Source organism: Jaculus jaculus, chromosome 9, assembly GCF_020740685.1.
Source record: "Jaculus jaculus isolate mJacJac1 chromosome 9, mJacJac1.mat.Y.cur, whole genome shotgun sequence".
Classification (NCBI taxonomy): domain Eukaryota; kingdom Metazoa; phylum Chordata; class Mammalia; order Rodentia; family Dipodidae; genus Jaculus; species Jaculus jaculus.
Window position 1 is genome coordinate 34,547,138 of NC_059110.1, and position 27,197 is coordinate 34,574,334.

General features: G+C 42.1%; 1 protein-coding gene across 6 annotated transcripts in view; it reads right to left on the minus strand.

The window, feature by feature from the left end:
- The window catches only part of Akap7 (A-kinase anchoring protein 7), a 141,161-nt gene that overhangs the window by 59,857 nt on the left and 54,107 nt on the right, over positions 1–27,197 (minus strand). For all 6 annotated transcript variants that reach the window (XM_045159667.1, XM_045159665.1, XM_045159662.1 and 3 more), the window contains exon 6: positions 18,462–18,574. In XM_045159667.1, the coding sequence (XP_045015602.1) occupies positions 18,462–18,574 (113 nt within the window). The remainder of the gene's footprint in view (positions 1–18,461; positions 18,575–27,197) is intronic.

Here is a 27,197-nt window from a genome sequence, read left to right on the forward strand (position 1 = left end):
AGAAGAAAAGGGCTATTCTGGGCTACAGAGCAAGATGCTGTCTCAAAAAAAAGAAAGGAAGAAAGGAAGAAAGGAAGGAAGGAAGGAAAGAAGGAAGGAAGGAAGGAAGGAAGGAAGGAAGGAAGGAAGGAAGGAAGATAGAAAGGAAGGAGGAAAGGAAGGAAAAGAAAACCTAAACAAAGATATCATTCTGAGGAAGTAAGTGAGCATATTACAATCAGATATCATGCAGAGTAAGGATCTCCTTGTCTTAGGGAATCTGTAGGATTGCCAGAGTCACCTCAGAGGTATCACCCTTCAAGGCTATGTTTTGAAGTTAAAATGACTGCGTGATATCATTCTATTTGGGTTCAGAACCTTTAAATTACTCTTCCCTTACTTACAGGTCAGCTAGATCCTTTACCAAGGTGGCCTACTGTCTGAAGGAGAGGGTACGAATATGTCAGGAGAGCTCAAAGAAAACACGACAATTGTTAAGGGCTGTGGCAGCTAGGAGACCATTTCAGACGTGGGGAAGCTCAGGAAGGAGGGTCTGCAGCCACTCTGCTCTCAGTGCGCCGCAGGCCTGCCTGCTACTCTGAGTATGCTGGGTGATCGGCGAATCCTCCGTTTGAATGCTATTTTTGCCTAGAATTTAATGGGGACCGTGTATATTTTAAGGGATTCAGATAAATCATTGTACTTCAGTACATTGGTTATGTATTATAACACTGAAAGAAAAAATTGAAAATTAAATACAAACATCAGACTTTGAGAAGTAACTAATGGAAAGAAACATCCAAGTTTTCAAGACTGACAATTATTATAAATGCCTCAGGTTTTACTTCCCTTTGCCCTACTTTCAGACATGGTATAGGGAGAATTATCAGTGATATCCAAAGCCATTTGATAAACTCTGATACACACTAGGAAATTATGAGAAATTTCATTCTTGATTATAACTTGGCACCCAAACAGCCAACTCTTAAAAAAAAAGATGCTGACAACATTAGTATCAGATGGCTGAATGTGATGAATAATGGAAGTTATTTACTCAGAAAGCACTCACAACATCGTTTACATTTAGCTAAATGGCATACATAATTTAATATGTGCTGAAGGGTGTGCATCCAGCTCTATTTTTAATGCAGACAGAACCATGAAATATGAACATTCAAATTAGCTTACAATTTGTGACAAAGTTATAGTGGTCAGAGCAACTAAACTCTAATAATCACAGCTTATATAAACATTCTGCATCTCAGACAAAAATTTATTTTTTTCTGCCAACAATAAGCTTAATCTTCTTGGAACTGTACTCTTTTCTAATAATTGATTCCTGTTGGGTAAATACCTATTAAAGAAATGCATGTTTCCTGAGATAATCACTTAAGATAAAAATTAAGAATATAAATTAAGAGCCAAACCAAACTGGCTTGACTTTTTTGGCATCAGCTATTTAAAAAGCAATCATGGGCTGAAGGAGATGGCTTAGAGGTTAACGCACCTGCCTGTGAAGCCTAAGGACCTAGACTCGATTCCCCAGTAGCCACATAAACCAGATTCACAGGGTGGCGCATGTGTCTGGAGTTCATTTACAGTGGCTGGAGGCCCTGGTGTGCCCATTCTCTCTCTCCCCTGCGTATGTCTGCCTCTGTCTGTCTGTCTGTCTCTCTCTCTTTCTCAAATAAATAAATATATAACTTTTAAAAAATCAAAAGCAATCATAACCTTTTACACTTACTTTCATAAGTGCAAACTTGTTTTCTTTAGGGTATATTAGCTAAAGATGAAAATTATTTTAATGATCACTGTTGCTATTAAATTTTTATATATTGGTACTCAGAGACATAAAAACATGACACTTACATGGGGTAAATGTCTGCTTAAGATTCCCACTGCATCTTCACCTGTGTGTGTGACATTTGCTGCTATTCCTTGTGCCATTTCATTGCATCTTCTCCTGATAGGGAATGCTTGCTTACCCCTTGTGAGCTACAGCCTTCCTTCCCTCAGCTCATCTCTGTGGAGATCTGAGCCCCTTCTCTCATGAGCAGGCTCAGGTCACCCAGTTGCTTCTGATTGACATGGGAAAACATGATCCTTCCCGGAACCAGCCATTGGGCTCAAGGACAGAGAGGGGATTGTGGATCCAGGGGGCAGCACTGTGGGTGAGAAGACCTTGCAACCTTCCCTTCCTGCCCTTCTAGGACAGGAGACACGGCTGGTCTACCATTGAGCCTACTCATCTCCTGTCTGGCTAAGGCCCAGACATCCTGTCTAGCACCTGTCAGTAAGTTTACAGATGGAAAGTAAAGAATGATGAAAAATTATGACAACGATGCCCTCTGTCATAACAATTATAGAAAGCAAGCAATTCCTTTGTACAGGTACTGCTCTGAGCACTAACCTGTAAGATGGGCACCATTATTATTCCCAGATAAGGAGGCTGGATCACAAGAGAATTAGGTCACTTATGTAGGGACAGAGAGAGTAAGAAGTGGAATCTAGACTCAGCGTCACAAGAAGTGAAGGATACAGATAAATGGAAAAGAACAGAATGATATATTTAAGCTTTCTGTTTATTTAAAATACTAAAATTCTAAAGAGATGGCTAACCAGTTAAGGTACTTGCCTGCAAAGCCTAAGAACCCAGGTTCAATTCCCCAATATTCATGTAAGCCAGATGAACAAGGTAGCCCCATGCATCTGGAGTTTGTTTGAAGGGACAGGCAGCCCTGGTGTACCCATTCATGTTCTCTCCCCCACCCCCATTATCTCTCTTTCTCAAATAAATGAATAAATAAAATTCTAAGGAAGTTAATCATTGTTGAAAAACAGTTACATGCACTATCATGTTTTCTCAAACCAGTGTGCCTGTGATGCCTAAGGATCCCAGTTCGAGGCTTGATTCCCCAGGACCCATGTAAGCCAGATGAACAAGATGGCATATGCATCTGGAATTCGTTTGCACTGGCTGGACGCCCTGGAGCACCCATTCTCTCTCTCCATCCCTCCCTCCCTCCCTCCCCCCCCCCCCGTGTGTGTGCCTCTTTCCCTCTATCGCTCTTTCAAATAAACAAATAAATAAAATTGTCCAGCCTATAAAAATAACTCCCTTTAGCTGGGGATAGTGGTGCATACCCTTAATCCCAGCACTCAGGAGGATCACTGAGTTCGAGGCCACTCTGAGAATACATAGTGAATTCCAGGTCCGTCTGAGCTAGAGTGAGACCCTACCTCAGAAAAAAAATAAAAAGAAAAATAACTCCCTCTGCTGTGTGAGGTGGCACACACCTTGAATCCCAGCACTTGGGAGGCAGATGTAGGAGAATTGCCATGAGTTTGAGGCCACCCTGAGACTACATAGTTAATTCCAGGTCAGCCTGGACCAGAGTGAGACCCTATCTCGAAAAACCAAAAAATAAAAAATAACAAAATAACTCCCTTTTTACTGTAAATATTCCAACAATCAAATAAAATAATGGCAGAGATTGTCTGAGTTGTAGACTAGCTGTTTCTGAGTATATAATGCTGGGAGTGGTATGCATGTCTGTGATCTCAGCACTGGAGATGGCAGAGGAGGATCCCAAAACTTGCTGGCTGGCAGCCAGCTCTGGGTTCAGTGATAGAGCTGCCTCAAAAAATAATAAGGTGGAAGATGATTGCAGAAGACACCAGACAACCACCTCTGGGCCTACACATACACTCAAACACACTCACACAAACATACATGTACACATGCAAACTCATCACACACAAATACACACATAAAAAATTAGTTACACTGGACTGCAGAGATGGCTCAGCAATTAAAGGTGCTTGTTTACAAAGCCTGCTGATCAGGGGTTGATTACCCAGTACTCACGAAGAACCAGATGCACAAAGTGATGCATATATCTGGAGTTCATTGGAAGCAGCAAGCGACCCTGGGGAGTCCATGCATTATCTACCTATCCATCCATCCATCCATCCATCCATCCATCCATCCATCCATCCATCCATCCATCTACCTACCTACCTACCTACCTACCTACCTACCTACCTACCTACCTATCTCCCCTCACAAATAAATGACTAAAATTTTAATTAGTTAGATTATATAAACAGAGCTTCAGCCCTAACTATAGACTCAGCCACAATTCAGACAAGAGTTAAACACTACACAGAACAGAAGGGATATACAGTGGCAAAACAGCTTAAACGCACCCATACACATCACTGATCCCAATCTTAACATTAAAGCACCTGAGTCCCAAAACAGGAGCTGTCTGCAGCCCGCCTGTTCCTATCCACCTTGTGCCTCCTCCCCTTCCCGCTTTCTTATGCACTGGGCAGCTTCCTGGACTCGGACCTTCACTGTTCTTCCTTCTTCACCAGCCTTCACTCCCTTCAACACCACACTCAGCAGAGCACCTCACCTCACCTACCTCATACTCCCCAACAGCCCAGGAGGATTCCCTGCATGCTGTTAGCCAGAAGTTCATAGGAACAGAGGAAGTGTTCCAAGGACTGGGTGACAGAATTGATGGCCCTGAGACTTCCACTCACTGCCTGAAGTTTAGGAAATAAAACAAGAGCAAAGGTGCCCAATGGCATTCAGCCTTTTCATCTCATGTGGCTGGGACCTTCTCCTGAATATCATATAGACAAAAAGGAGTTTGGTAGGAAAGGCGGAAAAAAACAGCAGCTGGATATGAATAGTTACTAAACATGACTCAGGAATCATGGGAAGCCCTTAAACCAATTTAAAAGTGAATGTTTCCAGGTCAGTCTAGGCTACAGTAAGACCTTACCTCAAAAACATAAATAAATTCATAAATAAATTAAGTTTTTTCTGGGTTGGACAAGATTTGTATTAATATAACATTTAGTGCGAGGTAAAATAATGTAATTTATAAAATATATTTGTAGCCTACCTTTTATCCACATTCCAAACTTAATCACTTAGTTGTTAATTCCCCTTTGCCTATTCTGGAGATATATAATTATAGGGATTATATAACTTTTTCTATTTCACTCAAGCTCAGCAAGTATCAATGAAAATTTGATTATGTATTGCTTCCAGAAATAGTACAGTACAAAAACAAAACAAAACAAAAAAATGAAACCTGTCAGTAATTCAACACTGGCTCTTTTTAGAGCTTTTAAAAATTAAGGGTCTTCTCAAAAATTTTTAAAAATACCTCTAGGCTAGGGATGCAGCTCAGCTGGTAGAGTGTTTACCTAGCATGCATGAGGCCCTCAGTCCATCCCCCAGCACCTCATAAAACTGGGCATGGTGGTGCATGCCTATAATCCCAGTATGCAATGCAGGCTACTCAAAAATAAATAAAATAGGGCTGGAGAGATGGCTTAGCAGTTAAGGTGCTTGTCTGCAAAGCCTAAGAACTTATGTTCAAATCTCTAGGTCCCACATAAGCCAGACGCACAGTGACACAAGCACACAGTGTCACTCATGTGTACAAGGAGATCATGCATCTGGAGTTCGTTCACAGTAGCTGAAAGGCCCTGGTGCACCCATTTTCTATGGCTCTCTTTTTCTCTATCTATTTCTCTCTCACTCTCTTACTCTCTCTGCCTCTTTCTCTGTCTTTCTCAAAATAAGTAGATAAGTAAAATAAACAAAAATAAACAGCACCTCTAGAGTAATTCGTAGGGTGGAAAACTTAACAAGTGGAAGGAATTAGCACTACGGGATGACAGTGTACTGTTAATATGCAGTATGTGCCATCATGTGAGCATGGCCCTAGAGACACCAGACCAGCCAACCTTCTCACAACCCTGCCAATGCCTGCTTCATCTCCATTTTGTACATTTGATGTGTGTAGTGACATATGATCACCTGTTGAGAAGTAGGTTTGGTTTCTCCATCCATTCAGCTTATTTCCGATAACCATTCCCATTCCCAACTTTGGGCTGGGAGTCCAAGAGCACAAAGTACCCTGTTTACAACTTCCTGACTGTTGCATCTGGTCATGGAGGTGAGGTGCAAGGTGGAACCCAAGAGGACCAAGTTGTGAAAATGGAAGGGTGAGAACAGGGAGGGACACTTACTAAGAGTACAGGGCCACTAGGGAAAGCCACATAGAACATTCTCGTGGACAGTGGCTAAGAAGATCCCACCCCAGTGCTGCAGACCAAAGCCTGATAATGCTGTGAGAGAAGGACTCTGCTCTAAATGAAGTTATGTGTCAAATATTTAGGTGCAAAGAAGGAGGATGAGTAACTCATACTCTGGCCATCAGCTTGAGGATGGCACAAAGATTACAGGTTACACAGACCTTCGAGATAGTGTCACAAACCAACATTAAAAGAAGTACTACCATCAAGTTGGTTTTAAGAAGAAAGTATAAAAGAACAAAACCAGAATTCATATAGCTATGGGTGGGTAGCCCCTAGCATGATATGAGCAAGGCTTTTATGTTGTGGTGGTTGTTTTTGTTTTTTAATCTTTAACTAAAGGTAATATAGTTTGGCCACTCAGGTGGTTGCTATTTCTGCTTTGTTTTTCCTTTAACTTAGTAACCACCAGAAAAGGAACTGAACAACTTAGTCATTCAAAGAATTCATATTATTCTATTTTAAGGTATCTTTCCCAGTAAGAATAAGATTTTACTGAATAGTCAAAATAAAGGAGCTCATATTTAAGAATGGAAGTATGATTCCAACATGAAGAACTATAATTTTGTATTTCAGCTTAGTTTCTGCTCATAGCTAAGTAAAGGCTCTCCAAAACACTGCTGCCATGTGTGTGTAACCATAACAACAGTGAACTTGGCCAGTCATTCCAGTGATGAAAGTCACTGCCATCCCACAGTTCAGCTGGTTTGCCTTCATGGGAGTATTCCACTTTTCTGCCCACATATTCTCTTTTATTTTGACCCATCATCAGTTCACTGTTGGGGACATGCCCATTTCCTAAAAGATCATATTTCATTTCATCTTCTATGATTAATTAGGAAAATAAAATTAGTTATCAGTTGACACTGGCTCCAAAATTTCTGAAAATGGCTTGATGTGAGAATCACCCAGAAGGTCATGGGCCAGCTAGCCTGGTGAATCAATAGTGAGGGATGAGAGATCCTGCCTTAAAATAAGATAAACCCCCTGACCTCTACACACATGCAGCTCTCACACACATGAACAGACATAGACACATGCATACATATATATCATAACAAACAAAGTAAATATAGATAGATATAGTGATTAAGCAAGATACCTAATGTCAACCTTGCCTCCACATGCACACAGAGAAACTTACACATCACACACACAAAATCAGAATTCCCTAAACCATATCCTACCAAACACTAGTGTGTATGATGGTTGGCAAACACAGGACTTTCTGATCACACACATTTTGGGAAGTGATGTTGAGGAAGAGTGTAAAGCTGCTCAAATATTACCTGCCTCTCCTGAGGAATCCTTCCCTACAAGCAGATTGTACGCCCTGCTCTGAACTCCCAAAGCACAGGAGCTTCACTTTGACCAACAAAATGTAATCAGAAATAATGTCTGCCTCCTAGCAGTTCTAACAAGAGCATGTGGCTCACCAACTCTTCCTTCTGTAGAAACAAACAAAACACAGCAATATTCCAGGTGCAGGCTGCCAAGGTGCTGAGTAAAGACAATGTGGAACTTAGCCATAGTGACCCATGAATATAGCAAATGAAACTGTTGTAAGCATTTCACATTCACAACACAAAGCTGAATCCCAGAGATCTTAAAAATCAAGAACGAGGCATGGTGCCACACATCTTTAATCCCAGCACTTGGGAGGCAGAGGTAGAATGATCAGAGTTTGAGGCCACCCTGAGACGACATAGTGAATTTGAATTCCAGGTCACCCTGGGCTAGAGTAAGACCTCAAAAAAAAAAGAAGGAAAGAAAAAAAAAGTATCAGATTAGGGCTTTAACTCACCAATGCGAGCATCCAGTCATCACAAAATCCTTGAAGCCCTGAAGACATTCTCACAAAGCACTAGTGAAGGCACCCAATTCAAATCTCCACTCTACTCTGAGCAGGTAGCGTTATCGGGTTGACTACGTTACTTCTAAGAGAACCCAGTCCCACAAGAAGTCATGGGTAATCCTGATACTAATCCGTTAATTTCTAGAATCTTTTCTATAATTTAGCTTGCTATTGACTAGTTCCTTACGTTTCTATGGAAATCAAGCTGTGCCCTACTCTAAGTGATCCTATAATGTGTAAAACAGTGGCTTCAGGCTGGTCTTGACCAGGGTGACTCCACTTCTAAGAAGTGTTTACTCCAGTTTGAGTTCAAACGCAGAGACAGAATGACTGCGCTGTGCACCTCGTGCATGGAGCCACCACCACCTGTCCAGCACCACCTGTGAGGCGCACACTGAGCAGTAGTAACGTACTCCTAAACGAAGACAGGCACCACCCTATAAAGTTACCAAAGTAGACTGGGCATGTGAGCGCATTAGTGGATTACATCCATATCAGAAAAACCAGGCCCAAGAATTCCTCAAACACAACAGACTGGGAAAGAGTATCGGAAGACACCCAACGCAACAGCAAGGGACCAACAGACAGATCAATACCAACTGTCCCCACTGTTGACATGGCTCACTCAAATTACCATTTGTCCATGTTATCAGTTCACTCATTCCGACCCAGAACCACACTACATTGTGCCTCCAGTCCTCTACCTCGCCTCTATCATCTCTACGGCCTCCATGGTCCTGCACATGCCTCTTGCATCTCAACACAACCCTGATATCTGGTTCAACCCTGAGCCCCTGCAGGTCAGCTCTGTGTCTCTCCATCTGGATTCATTAGCACTGCATTTATCATCCCTCTGCCTTTCCCGCCAGTGAGGCCTCTTCAGACTCCTTCAACTCGCCTTTGGCCTCTTTAACCACATGCACCCATTTTGTAGCCAACATGTATACATATAAAGAGACATAGCTGCTGGGTGATGTGGAATTTGTGATCTGAGAGTTAGAATAAAAGAACCTGTAATTTCCAATAGCCAGCAATCAAGGAAAATTGTGAGTACCTGACAAACTGTAACCAATGAACCCAGTGCAGTTCCAGTCCCCAGGACCCGTGTAAGGCAGATGCACAAAGCAGCACATGTGTCTGGATTCATTTACAGTGGCTGGAGGCCCTGGTTTGCCCATTCTCTCTCTCTCTCCCTCCCCCCTCAAAGAAATAAATAAAAATAAAATAAAATATTTTTAAAAACAAATTCTGACATTGTAAAAACACATAGTAAGCATTTGTAAATGTTAGTTTTGTTTCTTTTCTCAATATGTGAAAGTAGACAGCACAACAGCTGGATGTGTAGAGTGCATTCAACATGAAAGTGACGTCACTTATCAAACAGTGCACTTTGGCCCAGAATAGAGGACATAGCTAACTAATGGCATAGAGAGCATTTCAGAAGAAATTATAATTCCATCTAACATTAGAGTTCGCTGAATTTTTAGCATTGAAAGGCCATTAAGACAAAAAGATTTAGTTTTGTAATGTACTATAAATAAATATATGGAAACGACTCAAAAAAAAACTAAAAAATATGACTGATTAAGCCATATGGCATTGGTTTGAAGGATCCTGTAATAGAATGAATGTTATCAATGATGCATTCAGGAAAACCCAATTCTTTGGACCTCAAGGACAGGTAACTGAAGCAATGTGCTACATTTTCTAACAAGAAAGGAAAGGAAAGGGAAGAAAGAGGGAGGGAGGAAGGGAAGAAATAAAGAATTAAGGAAAGAAAGAAGGAAGGAAGAAAAAGAGCCGGGTGTGGTGGTGCATGCTTTTAATCCCAGCACCTGGGAGGCAGAGGTAGGAGGATTGCCGTGAGTTTGAGGCCACCCTGAGACTCCATAGTGAATTCCAGGTCAGCCTGGGCTACAGTGAGACCCTACCTCAAAAAACCAAAACAAAGAAAGAAGGAAGGAATTAAGGTAGAAAAGGAAGAAGGAGGAAAGATGGAAGTAAGGACAGATGGAAGGAAGGAAGGAAGGAAGGAAGGGAGAGAGGGAGGGAGGGAGGGAGGGAGGTCTACATAGGCATAAATAGCGGGAGTAGGTGAGGAGAGCTGACATGGTGCATGAGGGGCAGTACAGTGAGGAAAGGACACAGAGAAAGTCTTGGATTTGACCAACCTAGGGTGAAGTTTTTCAATTATAACTTTGGTATCTTCATCACCAACCACTCTAGGGACACACACTTTCCCTTCCTGGCAGGATCAGAGGAGTACTTTCATCCAGGTGTTCTCCTCGTCGGTGTCTCACCACCACTCCTATTGCCCTCTGTCCTCTTCCCCACATCCCCTCACCATCATCATCACATGGTCTCAGCCTAGTACACATATCAACTTCTACATTCCAGAAAAAAAGGGGAGGGGCTGAAGAGATGGCTTAGCGGTTAAGGCACTTGCCTGCAAAGCCAAAGGACCTAGGTTCAACTCGCCAGGACCCATGTAAGCCAGATGCACAAGGTGGCGCATACATCTGGAGTTTGTTTGCAGTGGCTGGAGGCCCTGGCACGCCCATTCTCTCTCTCTCCCTGCCTATTTCTGTATCTCTCTGTCTCTAAAATAAATGAATAAAATAGTTAATTAAAAAAAAACAGGCTAGGTGAAAAGAGTAGCTAAGAGTTTTCAAGCAAGGTGCTTTCTTTTCCATTCTGAAGTCCGACACTATCTGACTCTGAAAAGCTGTTGCAAGAAAATGTTGCAACCACTGCTTTCTGGACAAATGTACCCATGGCCACAGCAGCCGCAACAGGCCAGGCTCAGCCACAGGTCCCCATGTGCCAATTAGAGAGACGGTCCTGCTGAAAAGCAGAGGGTGGAGATTTACTCATTGTGGCAACACTGGGAAGAACAGATGTGGGCAACCCCAAGTCTGTCTTGCAGGATGGACCTGCGCTTTGGGCTTGAATACAGGAAGAAATGGGGCAGTGGATAATTGCCCTTATTTTGAGAGGGAAAAGATTCAGCTGTTTCTGGAATCCAAGATGACTCAACAGAAAATGTTAAGGACAATACCTTATCTCTGTGTCTTCAGCCAAAATAAAGGAGACAAACAGAATGAAGACAGAGACAGCAGACTTTATGTTTTTATACCCCTCATGGGCCTAAGAGAAGAATCAAGGCTTTTTAGCCAAAGCAGCTTCCAAGTGCCTGTCTCAGTTAACTAAGCCAATCTTTGTTAGCGTATATGCTATATTAGTAAATCAGCAACATCATGAATCAAAGGATACATCTAAGAAGCCCTGAACTTACATAAAAACAACTGCTCCATGCAGTAGGTCACACATATTTCCCACGGAATCAGACACATGCTGAGATGACTGTGATCTGAAACTTGTCGCCTTCTGCCACCAAGTGTCAGCTCACACGGCTAACCCAGCAGCAGCCTTTGCAGTTTAGATTGCAGAACACATGGTCATTCATTGAGAAAAATTAAGCCAAAAGGATTCACTATAATTAAAAACAGCACAGAGGTAAACATGTTCTAGACTAATTATACCAAAAAGTACAAGGGAACTAAAAATAATTTGAATTTTAGTTACCATTCCAGAGACACAGTAATTTAGTAAGGTTTTCTGGAGCTATACTCCTTGTTTTATATATATTACAAAGAACAGTGATCACTAGAATAGCTCTAAAATTGGCCATACTCCTTTGGGTCTTATCTAATGCAAGGTACCCACTAGACTGTCATGTGACTAAGAATATGCAAAGCTCACACTCCTAGTGTTAGAAAAGCTTGTTATCAAGTAAAGCTCATACTTCCCAGACTCTGTCCTCAGCCTCTCAGCTCAGTTTTCATAATTGGGACAGGATTCCAGGCTTTTAATGGTTAAGCCATCTCTCCAGCCCCTAATCTATCTTTCTTTCTCCCTCCCCCTCTCTCCCTCTCTCTCTCTCTCTCTCTCTCTCTCTCTCTCTCTCTCTCTCTCTCTTATTTTTGATGCAAGCCCAGCAGACTGGCCTTTTCTAATAAGAAAGAGAGAAATGACCAAGGCCTCCAGCCACTGTAATCAAACTCCAGACAGATGTGCCACCTTGTGCACATGTGTGAAGTTGCACTTGTGTCTCCTTGTGCATCTGGCTTATGTGGGACTGGAGAGTTGAACCTGGGTCCTTAGGCTTCACAGGCAAGCACCTTAACCACTAAATCTTCTCTCTAGACCTGATCTTTCTCTTTTAAGTCAGCATGGATTATAGCTTTTCATATAATTAAATGACAATGGAGCCAGGCATGGTGGCACACGCCTTTAATCCCAGCACTCAGGAGGCAGAAGTAGGAGGACTGCCATGAGTTCAAGGCAACCCTGAGACTCCATAGTGAATTCCAGGTCATCCTGGGCTAGAATGAGACCATACCTCAAAAAAGCAAAACAAAACAAAACAGATGCCAATGACTAAATGATAGAAACAAAACTTCTGCTACAATAATACCAGCAAGCATGTGATCACATCACCTATTATGGGTGGGCTCTCTATCTACTGTCTCAGAATTGTCCTCTGTTATCTATAGCACTTATATGCCTAGCATACCAGTTAAAAGTTTTTTTTAAGTGTGTGTGTGTGTGTGTGTGTGTATTCAGGAACATGCAAGCATGTGGAGGTCAGAGGACACAAGTAGTCACTTGTCCACCTCGTGTGATGCCGGACTTCTTGCTCTGGATTCTCAGGTTGCTGATCTTTCCACAAGCTTCTGACCTGCCTAGAAATCCTCCTTCTTTGCCCCCATCTTGCCATCGCCATCAGCATGCTGGGACTGCAGAAGCCTACTACAGTGTCCAGCTTGTTACAAAGGGTTTAAGGAATCAAACTCAGGTGCTCTAGCGTGAGTAGCAAGCCCTGTATCTAGTGAGCCATCTTCCCAGTCTTCTAGCATACCACTTTTTAACCAATAACTATCACATCTATCCCAACAATACTACTACTAATACCTGGGGAGCCCTTCTAGCAGATCAAGTCAAAACATAAAAGATACTTTTATTATGATTATCATTATTATTATTATTTCAGAGAGAGAGTGAGGGACTGAGAGAAACAGAGAGAACCGACACACCAGAGCCTCAGCCACTGAAATCAAACTACAGCCACTTGTACCAACTAGTGGGCCTGTCCAACCTTGTGTTTGCCTCACCTTTGTGGATCTGGCTTATGTGGGATCTGGAGAGTTGAACATGGGTCCTTAGGCTTTGCAGGCAAGCACTTTAACCACTAAGCCATCTCTCTAGCCTGACACTTCTTTTCTTAAATATTTTTATTTATTTATTTGCAAGAGAGAGACTGAGAAAAAGGACAGAGAGAATGGGTATGCCAGGGCCTCCAGCCACTACAAATGAACTCCCAATGCACACACCACTTTGAGCATCTGGCTTTACATGGGTACTGGGGAACTGTACTCAGGTCATTAGCCTTTGTTGGCAAGAACTTTAAACACTAAGCCATCTTTCCAGCTCAGTGTAAAGGACACTTCTTCCTCTCTCATCTCTCCTCCTTTACACTTTCATGCTTCCGTGTTCATTGTGCCTACCCTCTCCCATACTCATCACTCCTTGTTCCCCTCTTGACCCTATCAAATCCTGTACCTGCTCTTGAGTATGGAACCTTGGTTTGCTAATGAACTTTCATACTAGTCATAATTATTTGCATTCACAACTACTCAGGTGCATTGGAATTATTCAGTTGTCATCTAGTTCTATAAGATCAGTTTAAATCTCCAAAATTCTGTCATAGTCTCTATTCTAAATTTTACATTGATTGTAATAAATTTTTAAACATTTGTATTATAAAACATATAGATGGAAGGTAAGTAAAGAATAAAAAAAAACATATAGATGAGAGCCAGGCATGGTGGCACATGCCTTTAATCCTAGCACTAGGGAGGCAGAGGTAGGAGGATTGCCATGAGTTAGAGGCCACCCTGAGACTACATAGTTAATTCCAGGTCAGCGTGGGCTAGAGTGAGACTACCTCAAAAAAAATTATAGATAGATAGATAGATAGATAGATAGATAGATAGATAGATAGATGATATAGTAATTGACACTCACCTTCAAAACCAAACATCTCAAAGGGAGATGTCACATATCTTCTTATCAAACAGTTTCACTGTGCACCAGCCCTCTGGAAGCACCCTCACAGACACATCCAAAAACAATGCTTCACGAGGTTTCTCCCAGAAACTAAAACACACTATCCAAAACTATAGACAGCTTCAGATTCTCTAAGCTGGGTGTCCTCCCCTCACTTCTGAATTCCATAGGCATCTAATTTGCCCATCACTTCTTACTAAACTCAGCTCACCAAAGACCGTCCTTCCTCAGAAACCAACAAAACCCAACCAAGTGAGATGGCAATTCCTATTTTCAAGAATATTTTTATTTATTTATTTACAAGCAGTGAGAGAGAAAAAATGGGTGCCCCAAGGCCTCTAGCTGCTGCAAATAAAATCCAGATGCATGTGCTACATGCCACTTTGCACATCTAGCTTTGCAGGCAAATGCCTTAAGTACTGAGCTGTCTCTACAACCTGTGGGAGCAATTCTTGATATATCAAAGAGGGCTCACTATATTATGGTGTTAAGGTCAGCTCTATCCACTAGTCTATGAGAAAAAAAATCAGGAGCTAAAAGAACAATCTGGGAAACCCACCTTTCTGAAATACAAGGCAACACAACTTGAGGTATTATTCCAACAACCTCCCAACATTATTTGTATGCAACTTTATAGTATACATTGTACATTTTATTTATCGCTGTGTGCTCTTATACAGTCCCAACTATTGACTTAGTAGATGCTAAAATCATTGATATGCTTTCCTACAAATGACTCAGACATGCCTCTATTGTAGATGTTACTCTCATTTTTTCCCATTATTGCTAATGCACTAGTGAACATCTTCATGTTTAAAAATTTTCTCTGCTATAAGTTATTTCTAATTATCTCAGTTATTAATAATGCTTCAGTGAGTACATTCATGCATAAAGAATGTCCTCTTTTAAATTGTCTCTCTAGGATAAATGTCAACAGCAAGGGCATTTTAGATAGAGAATACAAATTTTTAATATTTTGCAATGTGAGCTATTTGGATGAGAGCTCACAGGGCCATTCCAATTTGAAAAGCCATCCCCATAATCACTTTATTTGGGAGACAAAGAATTGGTGCACCAGGACCTCTAGTCACTGCAATTGAATTCCAGATGCATGTGCCACCGTGTGTGCATGCATCACTTTGTGCACATATGTCACCTTGTGTGTCTGACTTACACAGGTTCTGGAGCAAGCTTACCCAGCAGGCATTACTCTTAAACTCTGTGGTTGGTAGTAGAGATTGACATAAGTTGTTTTTTGTTTTTTGTTTATTTTCAGGTAGGGTCTCACTGTAGCCCAGGCTGACCTGGAATTCACTATGAAGTCTCAGGATAGCCTCAAACACACAGCGATCCTCCTACCTCTGCCTCCCGAGTGCTGGGATTAAAAGCGTGTGCCACCATGCCCAGCTGAGATTGACATAATTTTTATAAAAGACAATTTTGAGAAATTTTGGGGAAACTAGATCTCATAATCTACTTCAAGGAATCAGAAATTTGAAATGATGACCTATCCACCCAAGGAGAAAAGACCAAAAATGCTCACTGAGTGCTGTTGTCACACAGAAACAGAAGTCAACTTACTCATTCACTAAGCGAGAAATGTTAAATGACGTTAAGTGTATTTAGGACATAAAGCTTTACTTCTGGTCAGGTGGGATGGTATATGCCTGTAATTCAAGCAATTCAAAGGAAATCTCCAGTTTGAGGCATTCTGGGCTTCACAGTGAAACCTTCCCTCAAAAAATGGAACAAAAATTGCCAGGTGTGGTAGCCCACACCTTTAATCCCAGAACACATGAGGCAAAGAAAGGAGGATAGCTGTGAGTTTGAGGCCAGCCTGAGACGACAGTGAATTCCAGGCCAGCCTGGGCTAGAGCAAGACCCTAACTGAAAAACCAAAAAAAAAAAAAAAAAAAATTAAAAAGTCTTATTAATTTACCCTGTGGAATTATATATTCTTTGAGTCATCTACAGTGAGCCTCCCAAATGCTGAGATTAAAGGAGTGCACCACTATGCCCAGCTTAGATGGTCTTTTAAGCCCTCACAAACACATGAACCAATTCTCCCAATTCTGGCTCCCACTCCTTCTTTCCAGACCTCCCTCTCTACCTGCCTCTTCCACTGGTTCTGCTTCTCTGGAAAACCTTAAATAACAGATGATATACCTGGGTCTCCTCAACCACCCCCCAAGGTCATAAACCCTGCACTCAGGAGGCAGAGGTAGGAGGATTGCTGTGAGTTCAAGGCCACCCTGAGACTACAGAGTGAGTGCCAGGTCAATCTGGGCTAAAGTGAGACCGTACCATAAAAATAAATAAATAAAAAGAATGGAGGTTGGGACTATGGCTCAGTAGCTGAAGGTGTTTGCTTGCAAAAATCTGCCGGTCCAGATTCAATTGCCCACTATCTACATAAAGCCAGATGCAAAAATGTGACAGAGCATCTAGCATTCATTTCCAGTGCATGATATTCCAGCACGTAAGTAAATAAATACAGAATTTTTTTTAAAAATGTAAATGTAATTTGATTAAGTTTTGAATATCACTCAAATAACCCCCTTTGACTACCACTTTATTCTAGCAACGAGTACTAGGTATGCAATAGATAGAAAAATAAACCTTTATTGAATTATTAGGATTTGTAGCAACATACTCCTCATATACAGAAATGAGTTTGGGTTACCTGATGGGGGCTTATCTGAGAAGAACATGAGAATGACCTAGATGGTTTCTGAGATGCAGAGACACTACTCTGTAACTAACAAGACTGTGATCTTTAAAGCATTACACTTCCAAAATCTCCTATCCATTTCCTATACAAAGTCAATTCTGTGAAACTCATTGCCAAGAAATCAATATAAGCACAGTCTGAAATGTTGACGTGTAACTTCTAAAGCAGTTTTAAGTATTCTGTTGGTGTTAAGTGTCACTGGTTGCTCGCATTTCAAAGTTAATATTGTGAAGACAGTGCAGCACTGTGCAGGGAGGAGAGCATTACCTTCACCACCGATTTGTTATTCTGTGCTTACATGTGAAACCACTGGGAAGAGGCGCTCCATTTGAAAGCAAGACAAGAGAGAGAACAAGTAAAGAAGTGAACTGTCATTATTATACTTCAAATCAAATCAAAACCACACAAACCATTTTTTTGTGGCTCATACCTGATACGGATATTGCTGAACTTGTGACAGTTACTTAAAAAAAAAAAGAACATGCAATGCCAGGCGTACTGGCGCACACCTTTAATCCCAGCACTCAAGAGGCAGAGATAGGAGGATTGCCATGAGCTCGAGGCCCCCTGAGACTCCATAGCAAATTCCAGGTCAGCCTAGGCTAGAGTGAGACCCTATCTCAGAAAAAAACAACAAAAAAAAATGCAAATGCCTTCAAAGTACATCTTCAACTATAGTTTGAAAAAGCTCATGACCATGTGATAGTGAACTACCCAAATCCTTGTTTCCAAGAACAACAAAAAAAGACTTGCTAAGAACAGCTATTAGATACAGAGCATGCTAAATTTAGTGGGGGGGGGGGGTTCTACAGTACGTAATAAACATTCATAGAGCTGCAAAGGAGCCTGAAGTGCAGCAGTGGGTCACTGAGGGCAGCAAGTGGCCATTAATCGGCATGGCCATCTTGGAAGCGGCTATAACAGAGGCCAGAAAATGCTTAATGTACATGAGGACTCCCTAAGTTGAAATGAGGAAACAAGGAAGGGTGCCCTTAGGCTTCGAGGAGAAATGCTCATCAATCCAGAAGACAAACACTGCTCCCAACTTGAAGGAGAAAAGAGAGGCAGGGACTTAAGGCAGAAAATTGCAGAGATAGAGGAAGTCAAAAGATATGTGCCTTAACTTGCTACTAGTGACCGTGTTAGCGAACAGGACTTCGAAGTCCCTGCAGGCATGTTCTTGCCCAACCCTTGGAACACTTGTTCCAGGCTCTCCGTGGAGACACCTGTGGAAGAGCAAAGTGGTCTTTTGGAATCCCTGAAAGAACTACGTGAGGCGCCGCACAAAAGCTCGAGATGGCCGGATGGCCTAACCGCAGTAAGCAGCGCTGTGGGCGCAGGCCAGCACAGGAAGGCCCGAGGGAGCAAGCCCCCGGAGCAAGAGCAAGAGGGCAGTGCAAGCGAGCTCGGCGCCGCCCAGAGGCTCATCTGTGATGAGGCGCAGGTGGTTCCAGCGAGCACCTTTCAGGCACCGAGGCACTAACCAAAACCGCAGCCCCAGCCACCTCCACGGAGCAGCTTGAGATCTTCAGCATCTTGGGAACCAGAGCAGAATGACCTGTAATCCCAGGAACAGTGCTGACGGAGGGTGATCAAGGCTTGGCCTCTGGTGACAGAAGACCAACAACACCAATGTGCACTCACTTTCTTCCGGAGCACTGGTGCTTTTGACAGTTTCATGAAGGTCAAGTGAGGCTTGAAACTTCTGTTTTCTCCTGCCAGGATGCCTTTTTCTTGAAAAGTTCTTTTTGCAGCCTCTGAAGGGGGAAAAAAACATGAAAAACTGCTACTGTAAAATTAATTATACAAATATCAATTCAAAAGGTAACATTGTGATGAAGGTTATATCTATTTGATTTTTTCTTTTTCTTTTCTTTTCTTTTCTTTTTTTTTTTAACGTAGGGTCTCAAATCTAGGCCAGGCTGACCTGGAATTCACTATGTAGTCTCAGACTGTCCTCAAACTCATATGGATCCTCCTACCTCTGCATCCCAAGTGCTGGGATTAAAGGTTTGCGCCACCACACAGGAGGCCCCACAATCCCCAGCCCCTCAAGAGGTGATCTGAATGTAAAATGTCTCCCACGCCTCACAGGTTTTGAATACTTAGTCCCTAGCTGGTGGCAATTTGGAACAGCTACAGAATCTTTTCAAAGTGGAGCCTTGCTGGAGAAGGTATGTCACTGGAGGCGGGCCTTGAGGGTTATTACCCCAGCTAGTCGGAGCTAGCTCATTCAGGCGACTTATGCCCCGATTATATGACAAGATGTAATGCTCTGCTCTTGCTCATGCCATGCTTTCCTTGATAAAGCTTCCCTCAAAACTTTAAGTTAAAATAAATCCTTTCTTTCCCAGCTGGAGAGACGGCTTAGCAGTTAAAGGCACTTGCTTGCAAAGCCTGAAGGCCTAGGTTCAATTTCCCAGTACCCAAGTAAAGGCAGATGCACAAAGTGGCCCATGCATGTGGAGTTCATTTGCAGTGACAGGAGGTCCTGGTGCACCCATACTCACTGTCTGTATGTCTGCCTCTCTCTAGCTCTGTATCTCTCTGAAATCAATTAATTAAAATCAAAACCATTCCTTTCAGAAGCTGCTTTTGTTCGGGTGTTTTGTCCCAGCAAGGAGAAAGTAACTCTTTCACCAGGGTTGATCAGTACATTTGTTGAAGAAAAACATCTTAGGCTGAGAAAAAACACATTCAAAAGAATAGAAGGAATAGTATCCAGGGTTTACAAAAGTCAAAAAAACTGTGTGTTCAAAGTGTCATGCCTTAGTCATGGGAAACTAGTGTGCACTACTCCAGTGCTACCGAACAAATATTTGAAGCTAGGCTCAACAGAAAATAAAATAAAACAATTCCCAAATATCTTAGTTGTGTCCTAGAGCAAAACTGAAGGTTTAAGGAATAGAAAACTATATAGTATCCCACAAGGTAAAGGCCGCAATACCAAGCATCAAATGAAAATTACCAGGTGTGCAAACAAAAAGGGTAGGAGGACCAATGAGGAGATAAATTGATCAGAAATAATCTGGGATATGGGTGTGATGGCTCATGCAAGTAGTCCCAACACTTGGGAGGCTAAAGCAGGAGCATTTTTAGGAGTTCAAAGTCAGCCTGGGCAACATCAGGAGACCCTATGTAAAAAATAAAGATAAGCTGACCCAAGGTTGACAGCAATGTTAGAATTAGTGGAAAGGAGGCTGAAGAAATGGCTCAGCAGTTAAGGCACTTGCCTGCAGAGCTTAAGACCCAGGTGGGATTTCCCTGTACTCTCATAAAAGCTAGATGCACAAGGTGGCTCATATTTCTGGAGCTAGTTTTCTGCAGTGGCTAGTAACTCTATCTGCCTCTTTTTCTCTCACTCTCAAATAAATAAGTAAAATATTTTAAAAAGGGATTAGCAGGAAGGTCATCAAAATCATTATTATAACTGTGTTCTAACATTGCAGACATCAAGTGGAGACATGTACACTATAAAAGCATACTGGAAACAGCTGAGCCAAAAATTATTAAGCATGAAGACACAGCAATTAGGAGCCTCCCAAAATAAAACAGAAAGGGAAAAGGAAGTAGACAGAAAAAAAGAGGTTTCTCAAAATAGTAAAAATAGAACCACCATGTGACGTAGCTACATCACTTCTGGGCACATATATGAAGGCTATGTGTCCGCACACCACAAAGATGCTTGCCCACCCTTATTTACTGCCGCACCATTCACACACTGGAGAGAGAACTAGCCTGGAAACATGACCAAAGTCCATCAACAGTAGATGAGTGGATAAAGTTTATTCATATACACAAGGGAATGTGCAGCTGTAAAGAATGAAATTATGACATTTTCAAGAAAATAAACAGAACTGGACATTATTATACTAAGTAAAATCATACAGACTCAGAAAGACTACAATACCATGTTTCCTCTCACATATAGAATGTGGGTTTAAGTTCAACTTATATGTGATATGAAAGTAAAAATAAACAATGAGAAGGGAGGAAGAACAAGAGAGAGTAATGGAATGTATATGCATGAAAGAAGGATGTTTGAGGGAACGGAGGGTTCCCTCAAGGGAAGAACAGAGGGGATAGGAGAGGCAGTGGGGGCTACAAAGAATAAAGTATAATGATACATATGTTTGAAAATGTCACAATAAAACTCATGTCTGTTTGCAAAGTAAAAGAATGGTTTTAAAAGAAAAAGACCAGAACATCAGTGAGCAATGATGCAACCTCACGTTGCCTAATATTTAACTGGACCCCGAAAAAGAGGTTAAGAGAGTGTGAGAAAATATGCAAAAGATGGTGGCTGTTGCAATAAGAAAAAGTAATCTGGGCAATCACTCTGAAAAGTCAAATTACACAGATCCTTGAACTAGCAGCTATGATTGAAGAAAAAAGTACTAAGAACAGTATGAGAACATAAAGTTCTACATAGAAAATATCTGTTATAGCATTATCCCAAATTAGCACAAACCAGAAATAACCTTCATCACTAAAGAAATGGTTCAGAGATGCAGAGATGGCTTTCTGGTTAAGGCACGTGCCTACAAAGCCAAAGGACACAGGTTCAACTCCCCGGGATCCATGGAAGCTAGATGCACAAGGTGTTGCATGCATCTGGAGTTTGTTTGCAGTGGCTGGAAGCCCTGGCATGCTCATTCTCTATCTGCCTCTTTCTCTCTGTCACTCATAATTGGAATGAATGAGACAGCTGATAAATGACCACATAGTCATACTATGGACTATCATGCAGCTAGCAAAAGAAATGAATTAAAGCTCCACACACCAACCTGGAAACTGACTCAACATTAGGAACTTGATGTAACTACAAGTACACAAGCATACTAATCCACAAATACACATGAAAAACTCATACTTTTCAAGGACTGCTAGGAAACCTTTACATGTTGTCTTTATCCAAAAGGATATGACACTTTGAAAGATTTAACTGAAACATGAAAAGGCAATGCTCCAAGTCTCCCTCATTAGTGTGGAGAAGGGACTGGAGTTGAATTGACCTAACTTCTACTCTGGTCATGTTTCACTTAACAATTCTGAAACTAAAGCCCTTAAAAATGAAAGATGCTTCCAGTATATACTACTGGAACCAAAAGTGTGCTTTAGTTTCAGCCATGAGTCTTGTTGGAGTCTGAAGACTACTAATGATGTACATAATTGTAACCAGAAATACTTGGCTGCAAACAAAAGCCAGAACATCGCCATCCTGCCTCACTATTTTTTACCTGGTGTACGATTTCAGTTTGTCTGCCAAGACACTTAGAGTGAAACAGATGTATGAGGGAACGAAACCAAAACACCATATTATCCTTCCTAAGAAATAAAGGATTTCACGATGACTGGTCCATGGGCAAATACTACAACAGAGTGAGTATAATTCAGAGAACTGCAGTTTCAAAATGGAAGTGCCTACATAAGAAAAGAACACATGAATTTACTAAAGACATAATTCTACGTGCTAGATTTTATTAGAAGTATGATGGGGACATTGAGGTTGGGGGCTAGCAAGGGAAATTTATACAGGAGAATTACTTTGTTTACTTACATATATCTTAACATTTTGAAGTCTCAGGTAATTTTGGAAACCCCTTCCCTGCAACTTACCGTATTTTGGTTGAAGAAGGTAGCTCACAGGTGGCCACAGTATTTGCATGGGAACTGGGAAGACAAAGTGTGTGGGTGTTGAGGCACCCTGTAGCATTTCCGAAGACATACACCTTGCTTGATTTTGGAAGCTGGGTCCTCCCTTGTTCCCATACACAAACAACTTCTGTCCCTCTTGGCACATGAGGTTTCAGGTGCCCACCACACCCCACCAAGGCAAGCAGCAACGGGGCTGGATGAGGTCATTCACTGCCTTCTTGCTGCTCTTGGGCACAAGGAAGTAGCAAAGTGTCGTGCACCAAGGTGAACAGAGCAAAAAACCATGGGGGTACCAGGCACAGGGAATGGCATCATTCTCTCTCCTTCCTCACCATGGGCATGCAGATACACAGGGAGAACAAGCAGTGGGTTTTCCTGTGTCTGTGGGCACTTCTTAATGGAGCACGGGTCACTATCGGGCTTGTCTGTGTGCAGTTTTCTGCTGTTTCATTCAGTGGACAATGGAGAGGAAGAATTCACTTTGTTTGGCCTCTAGCCTTCACCAACCTAAACTTTCTTCTCTACCATCAGGGGCAGAAAACGAGGGAGGGAAGGAAGGAAAGAAGCCGTGCCTGACACTTGTATTCTATCCCTGGCTCTGCTTTTACTTCTACACTTCAGATAGCCCATGATGGAACTGAAGAATGGGAGCTAGACACTGGCTAAGCACTTTGTTTTTATTTGAATAATGAGAGAGAGGGAGAGAGAATGGGTGCACCAGAGCCTCCAGCCATGGCAAATGAACTCCAGATGAATGCACCCCCTTGTGCATCTGGCTAACGTGAGCCCTAGGGAATCAAACCTAGGTTCTCTGGCTTTGCAGGCAAATGCCTTAACCGCTTAGCAATCCCTCTAGCCTTGGCTAAGCCGTTTAGGATAATAGGACTCCAAAGTGAATAGCTTTCTCCTTAACTAAATGCAGGAAGTATCATTGGACCTGCAAAAAAAGAACCTCCACCTCCTCCTCCTCCGCACCCCCCCTCATTCTCTCTCTCTCTTCCTTCTTTCCTGGAAAGTAACACCAAGGAGATTTCTAGATGATGAGCGCTGTACACTTCCTGGAGATCTGAGATTACTGGGAAAATTATGCTGTCCCAGAAAACCTGATAAAACCAGATAACTGACACTGGGATGGGACTGACTAGGGGAGCCCCCACAGTGCTCTCAAAGTCTAGGGGTGGGCTTTCCCAATTTTTGAAACCCCTCTTGCTTCCTTGAGCAAGAGCTATGCTTTCCTTGCGTCCACCTTCTCTTACATTTTATCTATAACCTAAGAAAATCTTTCTGAACTTTAGCCTCTGGTCTGTGGACTTCAGGGTTTTGAATTGCTAAGACAAGAATCTGGAGGCCAGTGACTAGGAGAGTTTTTCACGACTGTGGAGTTTCCCAGGCTTTAAGCTCCTGCAGCACCTTCTACCCGAGAGCTAAGATAAGCCTGACACTCTCAAGCCACCCAGAAACTCTGTCTCATATATTAGCTCCCAAAAGCAGCATAACAAATTTAAAGAGAGCAGGCACAGGTCCAGTACAGTCATGCAGATCACGGGCAGTATGGAGTCACATGGTTAGGGTGCACTAAATCCACAAACTCTTCTCCCTCACATGGTCTCTAGTGAGGGGGCTCAAGATGCAATTTTATGCCAGACTCCATTGGCATGTAGCAACTAACCCAAACAAGTCTCAATCTCTCTCTTTTTAGCTGTTCACATAGAGAGAACATTTCTGCAGGGGTGCTCATGAGAGAGAAGAGGTTTGTGAGAAAATACAGCATACTGTCTTTGGTTTTATAGATGGGGAGTCCTACATCTTCAGCATAAACCCTAGACTACATCTAAGTACGATCTAGAAAGTGCCTTATGGGCAGGTCTTTTTGCTCCAAGACACAAAAACTGCTATGCCACCTCAGCAGTCTTGGCTGCCATGGCAACACATTGACCTCTGGCTGGGGGAGACTCCTGAGGCCCACAAGGACTTGCTTTTCTAATGAGATTAATGTATTGCACAAGGCTATTGAGACTTTAAGTCATAGTCAACATATTGAGATTCTGACTCTTTCTTCTTCACTATACCATAAATGACACTCATCATCATATACTATGTAAAATGATAATAAGGGGCTGGAGAGATGGTGTCATGGTTAAGGTGCTTGCCTGAAAAGCCGAAGGACTCATGTTAACTCTCCAAGCCCCACATAAGCCACACGCACAAGGTGAAGCAAGCACACGAGGTAGTGCTCGAGTCTGGAGCCCGACTGCAGTGGCTGGAGGCCCTGGCATGCCACTCCCCCCCCCCCAGCATAAAAAAAAGGCAGCCTGTTGGGCTTGCCTCAAATAAACAAATAAATAAATAAATAAAATGATGTAAGCTATATTCTGAGAAGGGTTGGCTCCCCACTGATCTCAGACCTCAAACAGGTTTAAGCCATTTGTCCTGCAGACCTTTTGAGGTAGGGGTGGCCACCTGGCTCAGTGACAAAGGAAAGGAGAACAAATATCATACGAAGAGTTCTGGCTTTGGTGCTTGGTAGATGACTCAGTAGGTAAAGGTTGCTTGCAGATCCTGACATGCTGGGTTCAACTCCTCAGCCTTCCATGTAAGGCCAGAAGCATAAAGTGATATGTGCATTTGGAGTTCATTTGCAGTGATAAGAAACCCTGGTGTATTTCTTTCTCTCTCTATTAAATAAATAAATAAAATAGTTGTTAAAAAAGAATTTTGACTCTATGTATTTTCTTTCTTGCCTTTGGTTACTTAAAAGGCAGTTTTCGGTCAGGTCAGTGGAGCTCCAGTATGTCTTGCTAGAATACCTTTGTTATAGAATGAGTTCAAGCCTCTTAAAATGATACACGGATATGCTCAAGACTTAGAGCAAGCCAGAAGTTCACAAATTAACATCATGTGAACAGATAATATTTTTTAATATTTTATTTATTTGCAAGGAGAGAGAGAAAAAAAAGAGAGAATGAGTACACCAGGGCCTCTAGCCACTGCAAATAAACTCCAGATGCATGCACCACTTTGTGCATCTGGCTTTATATGGGTACTAGGGAGTCAACCCCAGGTTGTTAGGGCTTTTGCAAGCAAGCACCTTAACCAGTGAGCAATCTCTCCAGCCCTGAACAGGTAATCTTAATTTATTACATAATGACATGAATGTAACTTGGATTCAATTACTTTCGACAGGCTGACAGATGTGTTTGTGCTACTCCCCCTCATTCTGCTCAGGTTGACATCAATTAACCGATGGTGATGCACTCGTGACGGCAGTCAGAAAAACCAGTCCTCCGTGCTTCGAAAGAGAGGACAGTGGACCTCTTCACAGAAACCTGCACACGAACCCCGAGGTGGCTCCAGACAAGAGGAAAAGAAGCTGCCCTTGCCTGGGACTGAGCAGCAAGCAGCCCGACAGCAGAGACGCCAGGGCTTTATTCTGCTTTAATTGTTTTCTTAACAAAAACCACTTCTAGGTGTTTTAAATTTGTTGGGAAAAATTGCCTACAGGTCTGTTAACATGTTTGATTATACTTCCAATTGTTAAATATATATTTTCTATTTTTTAGAGATGGCTTATCACATAACCAGACAACATAAAGATGTTCCAAAATAATGTTAAGGTTTTATTTTTTAATATCTTTTTTATTTTTTTTATTTAACAGAGAGAAAGAAACAGGCAGATAGAGAAAATGGGCACATCAAGGCCTCTAGCTGCTGCAAACAAATTCTAGATGCATGTGCCGCCTTGTGCATCTGGCTTACATGGGTCCTGGGGAATGGAGCCTGGGTCCTTGAGCTTCACAGGTGAGCACCTTAACTGCTAAGCCATCTATCCAGCCCTAATGTTAAGGTTTTACATCATCTTTAACTTGATCTATTTTATTAAAGGCAGAAGGTACAGACATCCTCTCTATTCACATTTTTCATCAGGGTGTTCAACATACTAGATGTAGCAGACAAAGCTAATGAAGACATTGGGCTAAAAGGACATCCAATATTTTGGTCCTGCTCTCCCCCCCCCCCCAGACACACTAGATCAAGAGGCTCAAGAGTCTTCTAGAGGCTCCTCCAGCTCTTATAAGCCATTGATCAGAATTATTATGGATGCCCAGGGGTGGCAGAAGGAGAGTTAGAATAGAGGAAGATCCTTGATGCTTCCAAGGGAAGCCACATGGTCAGCATGACTCTGACTTATCCCAGCAGATGGCACAGCTGATGAGAGAGTCACAGAGCTCCTCCTAGGTCCCTAAAAGTCTCCTTTAAAGCGTTACAACTGACTTTAAATATATATTTAAATTTTGCCTGCATACTTATTCTTAAGCATTCAGTAGAAAAATATAGTAAAAATAAAAAATGTGCCTTAAAATCTTTCAGCAACATAGCCCAGATAATTCCCCTTCTTAATTACAAAAGTCAGATGATGATATATGAATTCTGCTAATGGCTTTCCTGCTTTACAAGATTTATAAAAACAGGTTTATCCCATGACAGACACCACTGTGCCATTTGATAAATAGCTTCAAAAATGGATTTCTGGATCTTCCTGGAGAGAGAACTATGCCTCTCACTTTGGAAATATAATCTGTGTTAGACCACGTGTGCTCAACTGCTGTGTTAACCTTCCCCTCTTCATGGGCAGCCCATACTTGGATGGCCCTGTGACAACCTAACTCCATCTACCCGGATTCTCTCATCCCCATCCATATGACATGAGATTTTTGAAGTCCA